Raw genomic sequence first — 24,717 nt, forward strand, 5'->3', positions numbered from 1 at the left:
TTATTTAAGATGGTATGGAGGGCTATCCATGTAGGTGGGCCACTGGAGCGTGGCCTTGGTGTGGCTTCTGGACTCTTAGGACGCATGCATCATCGAAACACCATACCTCCACTGTGACTCGAAGCAGCTTTATTTTGGCTGTCTGTAACAGGCCTTGGTCACAGGTGTGTTGAGAGAAGCAGTTGCATCAGTTTGTCCAGCTGCCTGACTCACCCTCTGCCTGGGTGTGCACTGCAGTTGTCATTCCCTTCATCAGCAGAGCATCAAAAACTTTTTGTTTGAGGCGCTACCTGGTTCAAGATGTAGTCTTTGGGTGAAACATCAGTAGAAGTTGTTCCCATAACAGTGCTCCATTGTCACAGCCATATCTGACAATGCAGGATCTCAGCCATTGTTTTTTGTTTAGAGAGATTTTGCTTTTATTTTACACCCTGTGTTTTTACTGTTACATAGAAAAATCATTGTGTTGGTACGATCGCATGGTATGAAAGTGGATGACACACAGTATTGGCCCTTCTGAGCATCTTTTCCCCAAATTTGCAGCTCTCCACTAGCCTAAGGGGTTTCTCTTGCAAAGAAGTACCTATATTTATGGAGGTGGGGAGCACTAATGTAGAAGAGCTTTTCTATCCCCTCCACTTTTTAGGTGGTGTCCAGGCCATTATGTTGGAGCCAGACTATCTTTCAGATGCCTATGCAACATAGTAATAAGGGTAATACATAGTACAGAAATGAGGCAACTGCCACTTGGTGGGTGTGCTATCTTGCCATCTGCTGTCATTTCCAAGAGGACCTGGGAGGCAATTCTAAAAAGGCATCCTCTATAAAGCCTCATGTTGCAAAAACAAGCCAGAAAGCCTTGGTTCTTGTACAATCTAAATATTAAATAAATAAATAAAATTAATATTAATCTTGAATTACGGCCTGAAATGATACAATGGAGTTGGCGTGTATAAATGATATTATACAAGGCAAGGAATGTGTGGCTCTCTAGGTGATGTTAAATTCCTGTTTCCACCATTCCTTATCATTGTCAGAGGCTGACTGACAGTGGGTGATAAAACTAATTTTTTTTATTGTTCAACAGCTGGGGGACTGTTCCTGATCCTGGTCTGCCATTTCTGATTATTAATTTTTATACACCCTCATTCCTTGCAAAAGTTATTATTTTCTCTTCTGTTAGTGATGATCTTATAGTTATCGCCTCTGCATGAAACTGGGAATTGGCCAATGGCTTCACCAGTTTTCATGTTTACTGTCTGTAGCAGGCATTAATCTCAAGTTTTTACCTTGGTAGAAAACCATACATCATCACGTGCTGGTGTTGGACTGCAACTCCAATAGCTTTAGACAGCATAGTTGGTGCAGAAGGATCATGGGAATTACAGTATACCAAATATGGGGGCCATATATTTCCCATCCCAGTTTAACAACCATAGTTCTTAAATAATTTGTATGAGTTCTGTTTTCTGGAGCATGCAGAGGATCAATCAGCAATTATTAGGTTACATCCCCATGTAACAGCTTCCAAGGCAGAAGTTGCATGTTTTTGAGTTATCTCTGCTGACTCCTCCTGCCTCTTGTAGGTTAGTTGTATTTTTCTTGCAAGAGAGGTATATGTATACACTAGCAGTTTCTTTGCAGTTCTGATATCGCTAAAGAGGAAAACTGTTGCTGTTTTTAAAAAATTAAATTGTTTTTTCATGTAGCTTAGGAGCTGGGTTAAACTGAAAATAGGTCTTGCAACAGCATCAAAATTCAACCAACATAGCAAAGAATTGAAACTAGTCTCTTTGAGCAACATACAACATGGAAATATTTAACTGAGACAGGACATGGTATATTGCTGTTCAGAATATACTCGCAGTCTGTAAAAGATATCAAATTAGAGAAAGGAAGGGTAGTAAATGCTTGTAGTAAGACTGTTGTTCCACTGCTGGAATGCAGTCAAGGTCTATACATGGGATCCTTATATGGCTGTGACAGTCAGCAATGTCTTCAAAGAGTCACACAAGTGTTTGGTTGTGCTGTGAGTCTTTAATTGATTTCAATACATTCAAAGGCAAGAAAATGGAAGAACCACAGAAAGGGATCATAAGTGCTTTGGTTCACTTTCCCTGTAATAGTCAACTTTCTGGAGCAGAAGCCAGCTTCAGAAGGCATGCATGCAAGCTGTGAAATGTGTAGCTACCAAAAAATGGTACCTAGTGGTCGTTTAGCGGAAATGCACCAGTAAACTGGGATGGGTCAAGCTGGAATAGCAGCAAGATGCTTTGAGATTAAAAATAATGCAGAAGTACAGGTAAGAAGTGGAATGGCAGATACACCTACAGGGCAAGAAAAGACTAGAGGAATCATTTGAAAGGGTTAAGGAATGAAAGACAAGCAAATAGAACCTGGCATGGTGGGAGAGCTATCTTTTGGGGTTGTGTGTGTGAGGGAGAATCTGGTAAGGAAGGGCAACATCCAACTTTCCTCAAGGAGCACCAGACTGTGGTAGGAGGAGGTGGAATCTAATATTTGGTGTTGCACATACCATGCTTCACACAACCTCTACTAGGACTAAGATAAAGGTATCTGCAGGGGCATAAATATTCTTATTAAGCCTAACAACCCCTGTAGCTGATAGTGACATACAGGAAGGCAGTAAAATAGAAACAGCAGAAGGCTGAAAATAAACCCTGATCCAGCTTTGGATTTCCTTGAACAACAGCACTGCTAGTACTGCCCAGGTTCATAAAGCCCAGGACACTTTTTACAGGGAGAGGTGCTTCTGGAAGGCTATGGGGTCATCACAGGTGTGGGATGTAGCCCAACATACAAAACTGTGAGGTATTGTATTTTTCAGCTTAATTTTTCTCACACATCCACATCCCTCAAATGTCCTTTATTCATTTCTTAGTATGCAACAAGCTTGTTCCACTGGATGGTGCTGAAGAATGAATGTGACTTGATCCTGCTCACTCCATCTTCTCCAGAGCCCAAACGTTGCTTGGGATCATACTTAAGCAGCTGCAAAGAAAAGTCAAATGGAGAGTCATTCAGGCTTCTAATACACAGCAAGTAGCCTGTGTTTCTTACTGCCTCTTTGGTACCCTTCTGCCAGCAGGGCAGCAGCCTCACCTCTGAGAGCAGCGAGGAAGCAGACTTGCTAAGTTTTTCTGGAAGACAGAGCTGGGTGTGAGGATGAATTCCTGAGGGATGATACTGGGATAAAGACTGTAAGAGAGAAAATGGGCCATTTAGGGGGGAAAGTTTGCTCTGTGGCAAAGAAATTGCTCATGCCGAGTATAGTAGACCGAGAGCAACTCAAGTTTGCAATGCTAGCTACATCTCTACTAGTGTACAAAATGGGCTTGGCCAATACATATTTTATCAGAATACTGAACAACAAAATAGTGCAGGTAGTTGTCACCTAGTTAGCAGCACGTATATAATACTTCATACATGAAGGAGATTTTGTACCTTTTCTGGTTTCCTTGTACTAGATTGTTCTTCAAGATGTAACACAAGCTTCACACTACTCACCATTCCACTCAGTAACTCATAGAGAAGTGCTCCAAAACTCCACCAATCGCAGGCTTCTGTCAGCTCTGATATTCCACCCACTTCTGTGGAGAAAAGGAACAAGTGCTACAAAGCAGTTGTTAAAAAAAACCATTACACCAGGAGCCTAATCCAATTGTACTGCTGTAATTAATAGCAGGTTACAGCTGATGCAATGGTTCAAATGGTTAAGACACTGACTCTTGTTTTCAAGATTGGCAGGTTGGCAGTTCAAGGTCCAGATGCTACATGATGGGGTGAGCTCCTGTCACTAGTCCCAGTTTCTCCCAACCTAGCAGTTTGAAAGCATGCAAATGCAAGTAGATAGGTATCACATCTCAGTGGGAAGGTAAAAGCGTTTGGTGCAGTCATGCTGGCCATATGACCACCAGAGCAGTCCTCAGACAATGCTGGTTGTTTGGCTTAGAAACAGAGATGAGCACCACCCCCTACAGTCAGTTATGACTGGACATTCATGTCAAGGGACTTACCTTTACCTAACAGCCTAGGCAAAGAATGCATTCATAGCAAGAGAGTCATTTTACAATGTGCCCACACCATATGCTGCTTTCAGCTTACACTGAAGCCACACGGCAATACAGTGAATGTGCCGCTGCACCCGAGCTGCATTATACTGAATGGAGCTTGGGCATATGCACCTTTTGGCTTACACGGGGAGGGTGTGTGTGTCCCGGAACAGATCCCCCGCATAAGATAAGGCTCCTCTGTATTTTATTTATATGCCACCTTTTGCTCAGAGTGGAATCCAAGGCAGCACACAGATAAAATTGGTTAAAAACTTAATAAAAATGTAAAAACAAAATCATCTCATTAAAATTACAAAAGTTAACAGGCATAACTAGAGCGCACACACACACACACACACACACACACCATTTAAAAGTCTCGCGACAATAATTACATATTAAAAGCCAGCTTGAACAAAATCTTTTTGCCTGCTGGCGAAAGGCAAACCCTGGAAGGGAGTTTCAGACAGTGGAAGCAGTAACCGAGAAAGCTGTCTTTTATGTCTACACCAAGTGAGCCTGTGATGGTGGTGGGACCAAGAGAAAGCCTTCCTCTGAAGATCTCAGAATTCTTACAGGTTAATATGAGAAGGCACAGTCTTTCAGATAGTCTGGACCTAAGATGTAAAGGACTTTACAGGCCATGGTCAGCACTTTGAATGTTGATGGGGATCCTCCAGAGCCAAAATCAGTTCTGGCCAGTTATACCTTATTCTCATTAACGTTTTCCTCTCAAGGTGGGGGTGAGGATTCTCAGAGCAGCAGTGGGGGAGGATGAGTGCTCCCATTGTTGCTAACCGCAGTTGCTAATCGCAGATAAGCCATGGAAGAACAGATGATCTCTCACTTACCAGGTGCACAGTAAAAATCTTCTAGTGCCTGACTGCAATACTGTGGCTCTACCTCGCTCCACTGGCCAAAGTATGTAAGACGGATGTGACCTATAAACCCCCAGAACACCAAAAGAGGTTATGCAAAGCTATGTACAGCAATAATAGAGGCACTAGTCACATTTCAGCTGCCTTTTATCTCCCTAGTGGCTTTCAATTCATGTGCTACAAACAGTGCTATTGCCGCAGAAAGAAAATGCTATCAAACAGGATGAATCTGACGGTTACAGAAGTATCTCCCCAAATACAGTGCTATAAAATTCAGAAAATCTCAAACTTTCCCCAATCTACGTTTGGTGCCTGTTCTGTTAAATTATGATAGAGGAAGGAATAGGCCATAGGCCTTGTGAAAACCACTGGCCCTTTAACATTACAATTACAGCACTATGGTTTCACTTGAACTAGTACAGCAACAGCCTATGGAATCCTGGGATTGGCAGTTTACAGAGGGGTATTGGGGCTGCTCAGCCAGAGTTCTGGTGTCTCACCAAACTGAAAATCCCAGGATCCTATTGGCTGGTGCCACAGCAGTTACAGTAGAATTATACTGCTGCAATTATATAGTGTGAAAGGGCCCCAGGGAAATGTGAGAGACATGTTCCAACTGACTTTAGCACTATTAAAAGACTATTAATTTGACCAAATTAAAATTTGAGACATTTTTGTTTCTTTTGTGTAATGAAGCTCAAAAACAAACTTAATTCTATAACTCTCCTAAATGGTGGACTTAAGCTGTCCTCAACCCATTTATCAAGAGACTCTTACCAGCATCATCTAGCAGCAGGTTTCGTGGATTAAGGTCCTGGCATAGGACTCCTTGTTGATGGAGACCCTCCAGAGCCAAAATGAGTTCTGCTGCCCAAATTTGTACCTGATTCTCATTAACATCCCAGGCTATCAGACCATGCTTTTGGAAAGTCTGATGTTCTGTTGGCCTGTATTGCTCTGATGGCATTTGACTTTTGTGCAGTTTGCTATCAGGAACAGTCTTTTCCTGTTGAATGTGCCCTTCTTCTCTCTTGTGTGATATCTCCCACTGACTCTCCTGACTGCAGTGGTTTTGCAGAGGAGTTCCAGGACACATGTGATTTTGCTGTGGAAGAGATGCTAGGTGATGCCCAAGCTTACAGAGTCTGCGACACCGAGTTTCTGTCTTTGGCGTACTGCACCCTCTTGCTGCTTTCCAGATAGGCTGGCTAAATCTCTCACCTGCTGGTACTGCAGGTACTGTTTCCTGATGAGGACTGGCTATGCTGCTGATACCACCAACTGTGATAAGGGATTCATTTGACTGGAATGTTAGGTTCTGGTTGGCTGAGTGACTACGTTCCCAAGGTGCTATTTTGAAATTAGATTCTCTAGCAGCAGTCAAAGGGTACGCTGTGCTTAATTCCTTCCTCCCATGAATTTCCCGTGGCCCAGCAGGAGATCCAGTATGCCCCTTGTATTCAACTGCTGCTCTTGCATGGGTGTGGTTCGGTGACTTCTTCTGAGATGATGACTGGTCAGCACTTTTCAATAGGCAGTGATTTGAACAAGTAGGAATCTGGCCACCATTGTTCCCAGGGTGGACACTGCAGCTCTGCTGGGATCTAGAAGAAGCTTCTTGAGAATTTCCTATGAGCTGTTCCTCTTTGGTGTGCTCTGCAGCCAAGCTGAGTGTTGGACTCCTCAATGGACAGGAGCAGTCAGAGGTACTGGAATCAAGGTGCTGGAAACGAGGATGCGAACGAAGATGGGACCAGAGGGTTCCTCCTGCAGGACATAAAGATGGAGGGAAAAGAAGAATGGCTATCTGGAATATTTCAAATGCAGGTCCTCTACTTTCTTGACAGCTATGTCTCTTCCCCAGCCATCATTGTTACTACAGTTTCTTCACAGGGCAACGGCAGACTGTGGTAATGAAACCGGGAAAAACAACAAAAAGAATGAAAATTGAACATGTTTGGTTTGGAGAAGAAAAGATGAGAGGTAACATGATAGTAATTGTTAAATATCCAAAGGGATGTTGTGTAGAAAATGAAGCAAGCTTGTTTTTGCTTGTCTTTGGCTACAACACAGACCAAGGCATGAACCAATGGATTTAAATTGAAAGAAAGGGGATTCCACCAAAACATTAGGAAGTACTTCCTGACAGTAAGGGATCTTTGACAGTGGCATGGACTGCCTTGGAGGATGATGGTATCTCCTTCTTTTGAAATCTTTAAACCAGCAGAGTTGGAGGGATTTAGCTGCATATACAGTGGCTACTTGGCATCCAGGACCCTCCATGGATATCAAAATCAATGGATGCTCAAGTCCCATTACAGTGGGCTCTCACTTTCTGTGGGCTTGCCATCTGTGGATTTGAGCATCCACTGACAGCAAGCCCCATTGTTTTCAATGGAGATGCATGCACATGGTTGTGCTAGAGGCCACGCACACATCACGCCACCATTGGAGACAATGGCACTTGAGATCACAAGTATTTTTTTTATCTGCGGGTGAGTTAGGGGTCTGGAATGGATCCCCCATGGATACAAAGGGCCAACTGTACAAAAGTGCAGTAAAATCAGATAAAATGGCAGAATCAAGGTTGCTTTTTTGGAATTTTTTTGGTTGGTTGAATCCATAGATAAAGAAACTGTGGATACAGAGGACTGACTATATTGCATGGCAAGGGGATGGGGCTAGATGCCTTTAGGGTCTCTTCTGATCCTATGAGTCATTTGATTTGCTTTTCTGTTAAATTGAAAGAATTGAAAAGGCAGATATGCTTTCAAAATGCCCAACAAAATACAAAGCAAAATTAACCCCATATCCATAGCAGAATTAGTAAATGCATGCATCTTTCATAACAAAAAGTAAGTGTAAACTATTGTATCAGTGCAGTTAGCCTAGTAAGAAGTATTACAAAAACCAGTCTTCCCCAGCTTAATCCCATCCTATTGCATGTCACATCATCCACAGCCACTGGGGAGAGCTCCAAACTCTAAACTAATTGTGATCCCACAAGGCAACTACAACTGAAGCAGTTCTCCAGACAGGAAGCATCAAAAGGAGGGATGGTAGGTGAATCTTCAGCCCACTGATAATGCTGAATGACTACTCCCATCATGCCTTACCACTAATAGTGGCTGCTGCCATACTGCAGAAATAAAGCAGTTTGAGGCCACGTTAACTTCCATTGCTCAGTACTATGGAATTCTGGGATTTGTACTTTGGTAGGGCACAAAAACAACTATGAATCAACTTGGCATGAGATAAAAGACTTAAAGAAATGGAATACAGTAATATGAATCTCTCTTGGCTGGGCACAATATCAACAATTAAAATGAATGTAACACTCAAATTAATGTTTCTCTTTCAAATGCTACCAATTATAACAAATGACAAACCTTTCAAAGAATGGGAAAAATAAATTAGTCAATTTATTTGGAACAATAAAAAACCGAGAGTTAAGTTGAAAATCTTGCAAGATAAAAAAGAAAAAGGTGGATTGGCTATACCAAATTTCAAATTATATTATCATGCATGTTGCTTAAAAGGAATTAAAGAATGGGTTCAAATCAAAAATGATAAATTACTGCAATTGGAAGGATTTGATAATGTCTTTGGTTGGCACGCATATTCAATATATGATAAAGTAAAACTAAATAAGGAATTCCAAAATCATTATATAAGGAAGTCCCTCTTAAAAATTGGGCAAAAATACAAACCATTCTTTGTGCAATAAATTTCAAAATGGACGTCAACAAATGAAGCTTTTTTCAGAAGAGAAAAAAATGGATAACATACCAGGAATTGTTAATACAGTGCGCCCGCATTATACACAGCTTTGAGCATACGTGCTCAAGCTGCGGGGAGCGCGTGGGGCGGCACAACCCATCTGAATGAATGGGGTGTGTGTGTGCCTCTGAGCTGCTGCACTGCCACACGCACGAGCCCCATTCATCTGAACGGGGCTGAAGCATAGGCGAAATTTGCCTTAGGGGGGGGGGGGGGTCCGGAACGGATCCCCCGCATAAGGCGAGGCTCAAATGTACTGGCAAAAGGAACTAAGAATAAAGACAATGGAAGAATTTATCGAAAACGGTTATAAATGTAACTGGTACTTATATAGGCAGATCTATGATTCAAAATGGATACGAAATTACAACAAATTGATAAGGAAGAAACGGAATTTAACAAAATAATGACACAGGACATAGATCACTCAATTGCCAAAATATACAAGTTATTATTAAATGCAATCCAGCTTCAATCGATCTTGGATGAAACGGATTATCTAGACCCATTTCAAACTGGCTTTCGGGCGGTACGGAGTTGGACTGCCATGGTCGCCTGGATCGATCTCCGTCTGGGATGGACAGGGGTAATGTCCTGTTAGTGCTCTTAGACATTCAGCGGCTTTCGATACCATAGACCATGGTATCCTTCTGGAGCGCCTGGCAGGTGGGTATCGGGGGCACTGCGCCCAGTGGTTCCGATCCTACCCTCTGGGAGGTTAGATGGTGCAGCTGGGGACGTGTGCTCCGAAGGAGGCCCTAACATCTGGGGTCCCTCAGGAGCCATTCTGTCTCCATGCTTTTAACATTTACATGAAATCGCTGGGAGAGATCATCCGGAGGGGGCGCGGGGTTATCAGTACGCTGATGACACCCAAATAGTCTTCTCTATGTCTCCGACTGATGGAGTGACCGGGGATGGCATCTCTCCTCTCGTGGCCTGTCTGGAGTCGGTAATGAGCTGGATGAGGGAAAACAGACTCAGCCTGAATCCAGAGAAAATGGAAGTACTCATGATAGGTTCCCCCGGTCCAGGGATGGCTGTGGCTCCACCTGTCCTGAACGGGATCATGCTTCCCGTGAAGGACTCTGTACGCAGTCTGGGGGTGCTCATTGACTCGTCGCTCCACCTTACATCTCAGGTGGATGCGACAGTCAGGAGCACCTGTTATCAGCTTCGGCGAATACGCCAGAGGGACCTTGAAACTATTGTACATGCTCTGGTAACCTCTCACTTGGATTTCTGCAATGCGCTCTACATGGGGCAACCCTTGTACCATACCCGGAAGCTGCAATTAGTGAAGAATATGGCAGCCCTGACTATTTCGCCCCAGAATGCTCTCCCCCCCCCCGTCCATCAGCATTGTCAAGCTGGCACGAATTTTATTGTTTTTATTGTACTGTACTGTTTTTAAATTATGTTTGTATTATTATATTGTTGTATGCCTTTTGTTGTACACCGCCCTGATTCTAAGAAGGGCGGTATATAAATAAATTTTATTATTATTATTATTAATGATGGAAGAAGAAACAATAAAACAATTTATGATTAAGTGGGCACAAGATATAAAAAGACCAATAACGTTAGAAAGCTGGGGGGAAATTGGAATAAGAGAATAAAGTATACACTAAGCTACGAAATTAAAGAAAACCATTATAAACTACAATATAGATGGTATTTGTCCCCAGAAAGACTATCAAAAATTCAAAAACAATAATGAAAGAATGTTGGCACTGCCCAGTAAAGATCGGGACCTTCTTCCATATGTGGTGGGAATGTGCAAGAGCACAAGCATTCTGGAGACAAACGAATGCGGAACTGGAAAACATCTTAGATATTTGGATCAAAATGGAACCAACCTTTTACTTCTTGAATATGATAGAAGACACTGATATAGAGAAAAAATATGGCAAAATAATATTTTATATGACGGTAGCAGCCAGAATGACCTTTGCAAAAAAGTGGGAAAGCAAAGAAAAACCTACAATAAAGGACTGGAGAATCAAATTATGAGATGTGATGATATCGGATAAATTGACATTTTTGATAAGATGTAGTAGCAATGATAAATTTATAAAAGAATGGGCCCCAATGAAAAATACCTTAACAAAGAAATGGTGTGACAGGAAAACCCGTTTTTGATAATTAAGAATATTAAACTGGGGTTAAGTTATGCATGGAGATAAAGGATTATTTGAATGTTTGGTTATTTAATGAAACAAACAGAGTGTGCACAATGAAATGAATTTATATGAGAAATACGGAAAAAATAAATAATTTATTATACAATAAAATGAAAAATGAAAAAAGAGAAGATCATTGGGCTGTACATTAGGCATTGATATAAATAAGAAATTATATAACTGAATGGGATGAAATCATAATAATAATTTTGTAGAAAACAATAATGGAAGGTCTTGATTAAAGAGGGGGAAAGGAGAATATTCAAGACAGGGGACAGGAAGCTATGCAATGTCTTATGTTTTATTTGAAAAGATTTTTGTAAATTAAGATTATTTTGTAGAGTAGAAATTTTATGTTTATTGTTTATATGTATGTGAGTATGTCTGTATGTTTTTTATACATCAAATAATAAAAATAAAATAAGAAGAGACCACTTTAACTTCCATTGCTCAATACTATTAAATTCTGGGGTTTGTACTTTGGTATGGCACCAGAGCTCTCTGACAGAGAAAGCTAAATATCTCACAAAACTACAAATCTCAGAATTCTACAGCACTGAGCTATGGAAGTTAAAGTAGTCTCAAACTGCTTTATTTCTGCAGTGTGGATGTATCCTTGGCTGACTAGAACTGAAGGGAACTGGAGATCAGTCACAGGCTTCCCAGGCCTATTAAAAATTGTCTGGCAAGATAATCACCTGACTAATGCCTTCAAGTCAAGAAGAAACTGACTGATTTAGGAACAAAAATACAAATAATGATCTACAGTAGTCTGAGAGAAAAGATTTTTCATTAGTTTATAAATCAGTTATCCTTGTAGGTGGCAATGCTCTTAAGTTGCTGTTTTCTGATGGGTTTACTTCTAATATGGGAAGGAGCTTCTAGGAGCCCAAATCAGAACTGGGAGAAGTGAGGGTTGTTTTTTTAGACAACTCCCAGAATCCCCTGGCTAGCCTGGCCACTAAGGTTTTGATTTAAAAGTTATAATTTTACACAGTTCTGCTGCCAGTACACTGTTGGCAGAAGGAATTGCTTGCACACTTTTTTCACCCTTTTTTCTATTCCCATCAGGTTTTCCCCATCTGTAAGTGGCAGTGGGTTCAGACCAGGACTTGAATCCCCACTCAGCTGTAGAGATCCACTTTTTCTCAGCCTAAAAGGAAGGCGACAACAACCCTCCTCTGAATAAATCTTGCAGCGACAATCCTGTGATGGGGTCTCCATAAGTGAAAGTCAGTTTGAAGGCACATAATGACAATAACAAAAGGAGGGAAAGGAAGATTTTTTTGGGGGGGTGAGGGAGTGGGTAGTCAATGAAGGCCTTGAACTACAGAATCCCATCCCCTCTGACCCAGACAAAGGAGGAAAAACTATGCCAGCCATGAAGGTGTTACAGTGATTCTCTCTCCCGTTAGTGATGTCAAAGGAAGGAAAAATGTTAAATGGAAAACTGAATTATTTTTTCTGGATCCCTACCCCCTGCTCTGGTTATTGTGAGATAGCAAAGCTTAGCAAGCACCAACTTCTCTGCCATGATTTTTTCCTACCTCCAAGAATTGCTGGATAAGTTGATTCTTTCATCTTAATTTGAAGCATTTGCCTCTGGAGACTCCCCTTAAAATCGTAGCATGTTACTTGCATCACAGACATGTGCATGTGTTTACATCTTCCTTTCTTTTCCCTTGCACACTCCTGTAATCAGTCTTAATCCAACAGTGGTGCCATACTGTGTTTTCCACAGTCTTTCCAAATCCAATGTACATGGGAGTGGGCAGGACTCCCGCCAATCTGCTCAGCTTTTCAGCTTCCGAATGGAGTCTCTACGCAGGTGCAGTACCCAATTATGTGAGGCACAGAGACCACAAAGAAGAACAAAACAATACTAGGTAGCTCTGAACCTCACTAGCTTTACATAGTGGAGAGCCTCTATGGTGGCACCACTCACCTTTTACATGCTCCAAGCGAAGGAAGATGGAGTCCTCACTTACAGAGTAGCACACCAATTCAACCATGAAGGGGACTCCATGTGGAATGATTGTCTGTCTTCTACGGGTCTCAATGTGGGACTTGGGGAGGCTCTGAAAGCAACCACAGTTATTGATTGGCTGTCTGGACATACCTGGGCCAGAAAAAAACTTGTGGATTGGTCCAGTGGGGCAACAGCTAGACTACCATTAACCAGACTGATGTGACCCTCTCATAACTGCAGGGACCACTCACCCACCCACTCACCCCACTGCCTCAACTCCCCCCCTCCTGCTTCCTCAACCTCCCTCTCTTGCTTGTGCAGCTCCTCCTCCTTGATCTTTGCCTGCCCATCCACACTTCAGTGTCAGCCATGGGTAACTGTGCAGAGAATAGGAACCAATTTTGATCCTGTTTCCACACCTGCAGGCCACAGTGGTGCATTTCCACCAGCCTGGAAGTCACATGTTTCATTTTCAGGGTTTTTTCCCATAATGGGTGGGAAAGGAAAAGGCAACCCAATCCATATGAGGCTGGTTGCTTTTTCTTTTCTTTTTCTTTTTTTACCATTTGGGAGTAAAATAATGCGCACTTGTTTTTTAAATATGGGGAGGGGTGTGAAGTGTCGGGAAGGTGTACTTTCCCCATTCCTATTCTATATAAAGAAGTGCACTCTGCATATCTTTACCCAAAAGCAGCAAGCACCTATTGCACACAGAACATACAATGCCCCCATAATCTTTCCAATCAGTTCTCTGGGCAGTAAGATATTAAGAAATCTCTTGAAGGACCTTTCCACAGTCAGCAGGCTGGCTACAAATAGTGCTTAGCACAAGTCTTATGCTAAAAGAAAAGTATGGTTCCTCCTCCTTTCCATAGCCTCCCTGGGTTTCTAAAAAGCTTATCCAATGGGTTGGAAATCTTCCAGAACAGTATGAGAGATTAACACCGGTGGCTTTGGGGGATGGGGGGATTGGTGAAGAGGATCTTTCCAACAGTGAGCAATCTTTGTTGGATCCCAATGGCTTCCATGGAATTTTTTATCACAAGATGTACAAATGGCACATCAGCTTGGATGGCTTTAAAAGAGGATTAGGTAAAGTATGGCAAAAGAGGCTATGAATGGCACTGTATGGCTCTCATTGCCACCTGCTGGAGTTCATATGCAGCAGAATATGAGCTTCTCATACACATTTGATGTAAGCTTTTAATCCAGCATTTGATTCTGTGCTAGCACTGTAACTCACATTACCAATGGGAAGGAAGACAGAGGAAGGCACATACCTTCAATATAAAGGTTCCTCCTGTGGCTGGATCCTGCACAATTTGTACCTACAAGGAATGCAAAAGATCAGCACAGTAGGAAAATTTTATCTTTTGGGACAACTGCTCCCAGAAAGCTGGGAGAATGTGGAAATTGCCATACCAAAAAAAACAAAACAAAACAAAAAAAACCTTCATATAAAAGATTGTCTGCTCCCAACATGCCGGAACCCTGATATAATCTTGTTGAAGGCCCTATTCCTGCAAAATTATTTCCCTCTCCCCCACATCATGTCTCGAAGCTTTTAAAATAAACAAAATACCTCCTCCTGGCATCAAGAAGAAATGTTCTGCTGCCTAGCATAAACTGGATTTTCATTCTGACCACAATGTGGGTCTGCACATGTCTTGCATTCCCCATTAGAATTAACACAACCAACCTTGTATGCCTGTGATTATTCCTGGAAAAACAAGATCCATATCTGCATGCATGCAAAGCTACCTAATAAACTAGTTAAGGAAATTTCTAGTTTAACATGACCCTAACACGTGACATTAGAAATGTAAGGACACGTGAGCAGGCCTTTTGGGTGGTAGCACCCTGACTGGAATATTTACTGTACATCTGCATGCCTGGTTATAATTTTTAGGAAACAGGTAAACACATTTTATTCACCAAGTTGAGATCAGGATCCTAAAATGGGTACTATGGTGGATTTAACTTTGGAACTACCATTGTAGCCTTACTATTTCCACACCTGCAATTTACATGTTTACATATGAAAGTAAGCCACTATTCATGTCACTGGGAGTTTTTTACAGTGCAAATTGCAGGTGTGAGGAGTGAACTGAGGAAGCCAGAGTGGAACTCCTGCAGGAGGCACAGGGTACAAAGCCTCTTACCCTTACCAGATTAGGTTCTTGATCAGGATTGGGTTCCTGAGAATAACTAAAAAGCACAGATGCAGCTGAATGTTCCATATTCAAAGTATAGTTTAGGCCTAACATTTCAACAGAATCATTAAGTTATGGCGAGGCTGTAGCCTAGAAAGCATATGCCAATATAAATAGTATAATTTTTGAGATTCACCACAATTCATCATTGCGCTTGCTACATTCTTTCTGTTGCTTTAAACAAGATATCTCAGGTGCAAACAATTAAGTTACCTTATCAATTATTCCGACAACTTTACAGCGTCTTAGGTTCTCAATAGGTGTGCTAAGTGTCCTGATCGGACGGAAGCGAAGGCTGCTGTAACCCTGTCAATCAATAAGAATTGAGAAACATCCTTATTTGAGAAACTACAGAAAATGATGTGCCATAGAGTGAGAGAGACAATGACAACATTCAAGAAGCCAATGGACCTTTGTTGTTATGTGCCTTCAAGTCATTTCCCTAAGGAAACTTATTACAGAGTTTTCTTGGTGAGATTTGTTCAGAAGAGAGGCTGAGAATGTGTGACTTGCCCAAAATCACCAAGTGGGTTTCCATAGCTGAGCAGGGATTCGAATCCTGGTCTCCAGAGTCATATTCCAGCACTTAGCCCACTACACCTTGCTGGCTCTCCCAATCCACACACTCATTAACGTTTGCAGTTTACAGACTTTGTGAAAAGTTTCAGCACTTGCAATTCGGTCCCGTTTACAGATTACTCATAACCATGAGTGTGAAACTCCAGTGTGGATGTTAACTACTGTAAGGTGCCCAAACTTGAAATCTGAAATACTGTACTGTTGGACTGCAACTCCCAGAACCCACGAATATTGCCCATACTGGGTAGGACTTTTGGGAGATGAGGTCCAACAATATCTGGGAAATCAAGTTTAGGAATCCATCCTGGCCTTCAGCACACGTCCCCCATATGCAGTTATTCAGCCTGCTCACAGAAAAAGTATGGCGGTCACATGAGCATACGTGCAAGTAGCCTATCCAATATCCTCATTTCCCCAAATTTTGTCATGCCCTTCTTGTGTTGGAAGGGAAGTTCTGAAGGCGGCTTCTGCTGTCTTGAATCTGAGAAGAAGTTGTGTTCAATTCGAATTTGGCAGGTATTGAGCGCATGTCTCGGTCGCCCTTGGATTGCCTTTGAATCAGACTACAATTCACAAGCTCCTTTTCTGGCTGCAATTTTTCCCTCCCGCCCGCCTTATCTCCCTCTGAGGAGGCTGAGAGAGTGTGACTTGCACCAGGTCACCCAGTGGCATTCGATCCCTGCCTTCTAGAGTCATAGTCCAATGCTCAAATCAAGTACAAGGTTGCTTTGGACCGGTTTTGAATTGGTGAATTGCCTAAATAATGTGAAAGAAGGGGTAATGAATGAAGAAATAACGTGAATTAAATAACGTGAAATAAGGGGTAATGAATGCACAAATAACGTGAATTGCCTACATAATGTGAAATAAAGGGTAATGAATGAATAAATAACGTGAAGCAAGGCAAAACCACAGGAACTGGAGACACCCCCCGTGGGAAGTGTAAAAAGGTCACAATCCGATTCTGCCTTCACTGCGCATGTGCAGGGATGCTAATTTGAATTCTACACTATGGTACGTACTCATATGATAATTTCTTTTGCATTCATACTACTTTGGCTTTGGGATGGGCTCTGTGTTCTTCTATGGTGTGACAGCCATCCATATACTTGTGTTCATTTCCGAATTGGCCCTACTTTCTTTTCTTTTGAAATTGAGAGACATTCCTCTCGTATGATGATGTCCTATGTGACCTTGGGCCAGTCATTCTCTCTCAGCCTGGTTTACCAGATTGTTGGACCAAGGTGAGAAGGAAGAAAACCAACTTCATTGTTTTGAATTCATAGGAGGAAAGGCAGGATATAAAAGTAAGGAACAAACATGGAAACAACCAGAGCAAAAGACAGTACCCAGGGAAGACAATGGTTTGTTTGTTTCATATTGATGTATTATGCTGAAACAACCATTGCCCGCTTAGGATGGAAATCCTGTTTGACAACAACCTTCTTGCTTCTGAGCTTTCATTTGACACTGAAAGTGCACTGATGAGACTGCTCAGCTTCCATAGCAGCAACATACCTATTTTTTGGCCCAAGTAGTTTCCAAACTTGTGCAGCAGACCTGTACATCACAATACACAATTATAGTGTGCATGTCATTTTAACTGACATTGCTTTATCCTATGGAATCCTTGGAGACGCATCAAGGCTCTCTAGCCTCCCTAAACTGCAAATCCTAGTATTCCACAGGATGGAAACATGGCAGTTAAAGAAGCATCTGTAACTGTAACCATGCTCTAACTGTGCAGTGTGAAAGTGCCTCTGGATGCTCAGCCCTCTCTGCTTCAATAAATATCTTCCTGATCTCCATGCCCTGCCTCTTCTCCCCACTCCTAGATGAACTGACCTAAAAATAATTCTGGAATCCTGTCAACGCACTATGCCAGTGCAATGATCCATTACATGAATATAGTGCACTTTTACCCAGATTGTGAAACAGCTGCAAAGACAGAGAGGCAGCAGCAGACATCGGAGAAATAAGCAGCTTGCAGCCAGCAGCCTTCTTCTCCCAATGATGACCATAGGAAACCTGCCTTCCTTCTTTCTCAGCTGCTATTCCCACAGTCTTTTTACTCCTGCCACCATGCTACCACCCATGCCAGCTAGGAATTCAACAGGATGCTAGCCTAATTCCCCCCCCCCCCCCAACACACACACAAAAAAAACCCAGTTAAAATTGCAGCAATGCCCTATGCTATAAAATAATCTGGCTCTGAGCTAATCAGCTCTTTACTCAAAACTGGGAAAAGGCTTAAAATACACTTCTCAGCAAACATAGAGATAGCAGAGAACGTCCCTTTGCAATATTCAAGTCAGTTCTCATTTCTCATTTCCCCATTTATGCAAAACCTCAGAACAGAACTCAGTCAGTAAACAGACAGGGACCTGAAGGTCTAATTCCAGTGGTTAGTCCCAATTACAGAAGACCTACAGAATCAATGCAACACACATAAATTTTGATTTAACAAATTCCCTTTAATTTTGTGAGTAGCCACTGAATTTAGAACACTGTAATAAATGGATGGGGAGTAAGGAGGATATATACATGGTGACCCCTACCTTTATATTATAAAGCAATGTGGCTCCCTCGGGCAACAGATCTGAGCATCACAGAATCAGAGCTGGAAGAGACCTTAAGGGCCATAGCAATAGCAGCAGCTTCATTTATATACCGCTTCATACCACCTAAACAGTCTGTAAGTGGGTTACAATTGTAAGCTAATTGTCCCCAACTAGCTCGGTACTCATTTTAGCGACCTCAGAAGGATGCAAGCCTGAGTCGAGCCTGAGCCCACCAGGGCTCTTGCCATGCAAGAATACACAATCAAAGCACAATACATGGCCAGCCTGTTTAAAAACCTCCAAAGAAGACTCCATAAAGGTGTGGGAATTGTCATTTACTTTGTTATTTTTACTATAAGCAATGGAGAGAGATGTTTCTGAAATGTTCTGCCTTAAGGACCAAAATAACTTCAATGTGATGGGTGGGAGGGGAAGATGCTATGCTGCTCTGCCTCAGCAAAATGTCTTGGGCCACCCCTACCTAAGGTGTTTATGCACTGTACTGAAATAAGCTCACTTTCCACGTTTTGTACAAATAAGGAACTGGAAACTGGCAAACAAATTTATTGTTGGCTTGCTTCTGCTGTTGGTTGAGGACTTTGGGAAGCATGAAAAACATCACTATAAACCCCCACCTTTCCTCTACTACTCTTAATACTCACAGATACATACTACTTTGTTGGTAGAATTCAGAGCCATTAGTCTGGAACATCAGCATGCAAAGGGATCTTTTTAGCACCTTTGAGATAACTGTGTGAAAGACTTGGTCACAGACGTTCGTAGCCTTGGTCTACTTCCTCAATTGCATGGATGCAACACTTCACTCCATGCATTTGATGAAAGAGGCCAAATATACAAAGCTTATGTAAAACATCTGATAACTGTCAAGCATGGAACACGATTAGCTGTCCCTGTTCCTCCTAAATTAGAGATGGGCAATTTGTGGCCTTCTAGATATCACCACTGGATAGGTCTTATGGGAACTACAATCCTGCAATATCTGATGGGTCAAAACTAGTCCATCCTTATCCTTAAATATCACAACATCTGTATTTGGATAGGGTAAGAGCCTGGACAACTAACTTTATGAAGTCCAATTTCCAAAATGTGAAATGGACATTGTGGCTGAGGGAATCTGGGAGTTATAGTCCAAAAAGTAACTTTTCCAAGTTCTGGGCAGAGTCAGGCAAATAGCAATCTTACCCATTGTACCTGCATGTATCACTGTATCACGTTTTCACCTTTTGCCACATTCCAAAAGCATCAATATCAGGTCTCCACCTGGAGGCCTGTACTAGCCAGGAAGCCTTTTTGCTAAGTCCCCAGTTCCTCACCGTTTCATCAGAATTTCCATTTCCCAGAGTCCGTTGCAGATGACAGTTGAAGATCTCTTCAGCACGCTTCAAGTACTGGGTGATCTTTCTCTTCACAGCTTCACGGCGCTCTTTGTTAGTATCAACTGTATAAGAGAGTCATGTGCATTAATCATTCTTCATCATCATATTAAATACATGAAATCATCACATATCCTTAGCTCTTTCAAACATCATTCTTGTACTGTAGCCAAAAATATGAATTATCCACAATTAATGACATTAAAATTAAGCTAGACAATTCTAATTCTGTGCCACAATAAGATTAATAAAACTGGCCCCTACAAATTATTAACATTTACTGTACATAATTTAACTTATTCTGCATACATTTTAGACAATTGCTCCTATTTTGCACATTTTTCTGGTGTTGTCTAATTTCAGTTTTGTCCAGTTAGTCAACAGAATGAGATACAAGAATGAAGTTGCAGAGTCCTGAATTAGTAGAATCGTCTGTCACCAGTTCAGACTGCATGTTGAGGATTTCATTTTTCAAAAGCCTGTTATGTTCAAAAACAAAATCTCCCTCCATGTTGAAAAGTAACAAAACAGAAAACAAGAAAGGGCATGGCATGTTACTTTGTTTGCGTTCTCTAATATAAAGGGAGATTGTCTTTCTTTTGTTCTTTTAAATATGAGGGAAACTTCAAACATGGCATCTCCCATGTACAGCGGGCCCTCCCCTTACGTGGGGGATCCGTTCTGGATACCCCTGCGTAAGGGGAAATCCGCATATGCTCTCACCCCATTAAAAACAAGGGGCGCATGCTCGCGGCTTTAATTGCAGTGCGGTTTCCACATAAGGTGGAAGTCGCGTAAAGTGCACCTGCATGTGGCGCAGGTGCACTGTACTGTCCAAATTGGTATGAGCCATCTACTGTTACATGTGTCACTGCCTTTGTATGCATGTGTACATTCCACTACAGGAGTATAGCCAGAGACTTCTCCACTGCACTGTCCATTACCTTGCCATGTCAAGACAGCCCCTCCAAGAGACAGGTGAGTTCTGCCTCAGGGGAGATGGGGCATAGTTCTGCTTCAGCAAAATTTTACGCTTCATCTCCCCTTCCACAGATGACCACATGCTAACTCACTTACGAGTGGTTGCTTGAAGGCTCACCTTGTAGTTTTCCAAACTAATCTTGTAATTCCTGCTGATGAAAACACACAGGTAGTGTGGAGCTTGGATGCCTTTGGGTGACTATTTTTGTTATTATATGCCTTCAAGTCAACTCCAGCTTATTTATTTATTTTATTTATTTATTTAGCTTATGACAATCCTATTGTTGGGATTCCTTGTCAAGATTCATTTGGAGGACATTTGCCATTGCCTTCCTCATGGTCACTCATGGACTGAGCAAAGATTCAAGTCCAGGTTTCCTGGAGTTGAAGTCCAACACTCAAAACCACTACATCATGCTGGCTCTCACTCTATGCTGGTTCTGGCATTTTGAAGGTGTAACTGTTTTTGCAATCCTTCCCTGTGTAGTTCAGTCCACCCTCAAATAGTCCAGTGTATTTTACTTTTGTGAAGAATTCAGATTGTATATAGGTTTTATGTACTGTTTTAACTGCATGCCTTTTGAACATTTTATACTGCTTTAGAATTTTTATATGCAGGCATTTTATAAATAATCTCTCTATTAATGATGAAACCCGTTTTCTCAGTTGTTTCTAATGGGGAGCTCTTACTTCTATTCTGACAGAGAAACATAGCTTTTGTGAAGTCAAAAGCTTTCATGGCTGACATCCATGGTTTTTTGTGGGTTTTTCGGCATGTTTAGGAAAAGTTTCTTTCTTCCTGACGTTTCGCCAGCATCTGTGGCTGGCAATCTTCAGAGAATGCTTGCCTGGAAAAAGTTGGGTGTATAATATGTGTGAGCCTGGGAATGCAGGAGTGATTTGCATGTGTATTGTTCTGTGCTGATGGGCAGGCCTCAAGCTGGGAAGCTAATGCAAAGAGGATTAATGTCTGCTAATTGGTGATCATTATCTGCTGGGAAAGCCCCTGATAATGATAACCAATTAGCAGACATTAATCCTCTTTTGCATTAGCTTCCCAGCTTGAGGCCGGCCATCAGCACAGAACAATACACATGCAAATCACTCCTGCATTCCCAGGCTCACACAGTATATATATACCCACTTTTTTTCCAGGCAAGCATTCTCTGAAGATGCCAGCCACAGATGCTGGCGAAACGTCAGGAAGAAATTTTCTCGAACATGGCCACATAGCCCGAAAAACACACAAAAAATAATAACATAGCCTTTGTTACTGTTATGTGCCTTCAAGTCTTATGTCACTCCATCACGGGCTTTTCTTGACAAGATTTATTCAGCGGAGGTTTGTTACTGCCTTTGAGACTGATTTGTGTGACTTGTCCAAGGTCACTCAGTGGGTTTCCATAGCTGATGAAGTGATTCAAACCCAAATCTTTCAGACTCCTAGTTCAAAACCCAAAACACAACATTATGATGGATCTTACATTGCAAGATAGCTAACTTGTGTGCTTACTTGTGATGAATTTTAAAAATTAACTTGGACCACAAATATTGACAAAACAAAGGATCTTGAGGCACTTTTAAAGAGGAGGTAACACTCCCCCCACATACTGTACATTATATTAAAAGACTATTCCCATGCATGTTTCACATCTCATACCTCCACTCTCCTACCATACCTTGGATCCCATTGAGCAGCACATCCACACCATTCTTGTAGTGATTGAAAGCTTCTTCATAGTCCTCACTGACATCCCGCTCCAAAGCCAGACGGATCTGCTTAGCAGCATCCACCAGGTAGTCACGTTTCCCAATTCCATGAACATCACCTCCTGGTGCCACACGGCTTCGGATCTGTTCAAGATAGACTCGGGCTTGGGAGAAGGCTCGGGTACAGGACTCTGAATCCATGTCCAATCAGGGGTTCAAGAGACTCTCTGGTTAAAACCTGGCCATTCTCAAGAAATCCCTCGCAGCCTATTACCTGCAGAATTTAAAACAAATAAAGAATTAAAGACAGACCAAAGGAGGGTAGGCCCAATAGGCTGGAGAAAGAGCAAAGCATTCTACAGAACAAAGATGAAAAGAACCTGGAAAGAGAGTTTGTGATACAGAGTGGGATTATTGTTGTTTTCAAAACAGACCAGAGACGAAAAGGCAAATAGCAGGATTATTACTGTTTTCAAAACAGCAATAAGGAACAGTCAAAATTCATGACATGCAAGGCTGATAATCAGGAAGTGGCTCTTAACAAGTTTGTGTGCTACGTAAATACCAAATGAAAGCATTGATTTCTGTTAACTTACCCATGTGTTTCTTTTTAAAATTAACAAACTGCTGACATTCACAAATTACATGATGCACATATTTCTGTTTTTATGAAGGGCTTAGTTCAAAAATACAGGATTTTTATTATATTTTTCATTTATGTTCATTATATATATATATATATATATATATATATATATATATTAAAGAAGCACAAGTTTTCAGGATTTCAATTAAGGGACACTAGGCAACCTTAGGTGAGACAGAAATATGTTAATTAATAAATAAACAAACCACAGAAAGGCCTTGAAGGCAAGACAGTCTGTCCAAGAGGCTCATTAACCAGTGGGATATATCTTAATCACATGAGAGTTAGTTCAAACATTAAATGAATCACATTTCAATATGACAAAAACTATAGTACTGAAGAAACAATATTCTTTTAAAATGAGGGATGGGGAAACAGTGTCCCCTGCAAATGTTGCTGGGCTGCAAATCCCATCATCCCTGCTCACTGATCATGTTAGCCAGGATTGATGGGAAATGGAGCTCAACATCTGGAGAGCCACAGATCTCCCCTCACCCTTTACATTCTCCTAAGGAGGAGTCCCCCTGTATAAAAGGAAATGGATAATACCTCTTCTAGGGTGATATTGAGTATAGCAGTGCTATCATGTCTGCCCATTAGGGTAGAGGCCTAGTATCATATTCTGCAGAATGAGGACGAGGGCCCTCAAACAAAACTAGGCTGGCTTAACTATGTTTTAAAGTTTGTGAAGCCCTAAAGCCCTTTAGCACCTAAAGCAATGATGATGAACCTTTTAGAGGCCGAGTGCCCAAACTGCAACCCAAAACCCACTTATTTATTGCAAAGTGCCATGTCCCTCTGGCTTTCTAGTAATAAACTCTGGCAAACTCTGTGCTGGGGCGATGGCACATGTGCCCACAGAGAGGGCTCTGAGTGCCACCTCTGGCACACGTGCCATAGGTTCACCATCACTGACCTAAAGAAAGGATGGGAAAAGTGTGGCCTGCCAACTGTTGCTGGTCTGCATATCTCTGTATTACTTATCACTGCCTATGCTAACAAAATCTGGATGGCTGCATGTTGCCCATCCCTGATTTAAATCATTCTAGCTGCCCTCAACCCTATAAAACCACTAACATCAGAGACAAAAATTTGCAAATTCAACCTTCCCAACCCAGTGCCATCTAGCTGTTTGGGACAACTCCCATCTGCTACAACCAGAATGACCAATATCTGGGGTAATATCCCTGGCACAATTCAATGTGATTGCTATAGCCTATAAATATCCCTGGCACAATTCAAAGTGATTGCTATAGCCTAGAAAGTTTTGTAGGCCCAGATTATCTGACAGACATATCTCACCATATGAACCTGCCTAGACACATGTGAAAGGGATCTAGGAGTCCTAGTAGACTGTAGACCACAAGTTGAACATGAGTCAACAGTGTGATGCAGCAGCTAAAAAAGCCAATGGGATTCTAGGCTGAATCAATAGAGGTATAGTGTCTAGATCAAGGGAAGTAAGTACTTCTCTATTCTGCTTTGGTCAGGCCTCACTTGGAATATCGTGTCCAGTTATGGGCACCACAATTCAAAAAAGATGTCAAAAAGCTGGAGTGCAGAGGAGGGCAAGAAAATGGTAAAAAGTCTGGAAATCATACTTTATGAGGAGAGTCGGGAGCTGGGCATGTTTAGCCTGGAAAAAGAAGATTAAGAGGTGGCATGATAGGCCTGTTTAAATATTTGAAGGGGTGTCACATTGAGGATGGGGCCATCTTTTTCTCTGCTGCTCTAGAGACTAGGACCCAGA

The 24,717-nt window shown here is 41.8% G+C and overlaps 1 protein-coding gene across 2 annotated transcripts in view; it reads right to left on the minus strand.

Annotated features, from left to right (window-relative positions):
• Positions 1–2,022: 2,022 nt before the first annotated feature.
• Positions 2,023–24,717, minus strand: part of RPS6KL1 (ribosomal protein S6 kinase like 1) — a 28,859-nt gene continuing 6,164 nt past the window's right edge. Inside the window, exons 2-11 of one of the 2 annotated variants that reach the window (XM_042451038.1) lie at positions 22,291–22,595; positions 19,571–19,695; positions 15,310–15,402; positions 14,164–14,211; positions 12,860–12,992; positions 5,729–6,718; positions 4,925–5,014; positions 3,529–3,611; positions 3,124–3,219; positions 2,023–3,012 (exon numbers count right to left, since the gene is read on the minus strand). In XM_042451038.1, coding sequence (XP_042306972.1) covers positions 2,899–3,012; positions 3,124–3,219; positions 3,529–3,611; positions 4,925–5,014; positions 5,729–6,718; positions 12,860–12,992; positions 14,164–14,211; positions 15,310–15,402; positions 19,571–19,695; positions 22,291–22,522 — 2,004 coding nt within the window. In that variant the 5' untranslated portion in view covers positions 22,523–22,595 and the 3' untranslated portion in view covers positions 2,023–2,898. The remainder of the gene's footprint in view (positions 3,013–3,123; positions 3,220–3,528; positions 3,612–4,924; positions 5,015–5,728; positions 6,719–12,859; positions 12,993–14,163; positions 14,212–15,309; positions 15,403–19,570; positions 19,696–22,290; positions 22,596–24,717) is intronic. The other variant, XM_042451048.1, reaches the window with a different exon arrangement.

The sequence above is a fragment of the Sceloporus undulatus genome, chromosome 1 (genome assembly GCF_019175285.1).
Source record: "Sceloporus undulatus isolate JIND9_A2432 ecotype Alabama chromosome 1, SceUnd_v1.1, whole genome shotgun sequence".
NCBI lineage: Eukaryota > Metazoa > Chordata > Lepidosauria > Squamata > Phrynosomatidae > Sceloporus > Sceloporus undulatus.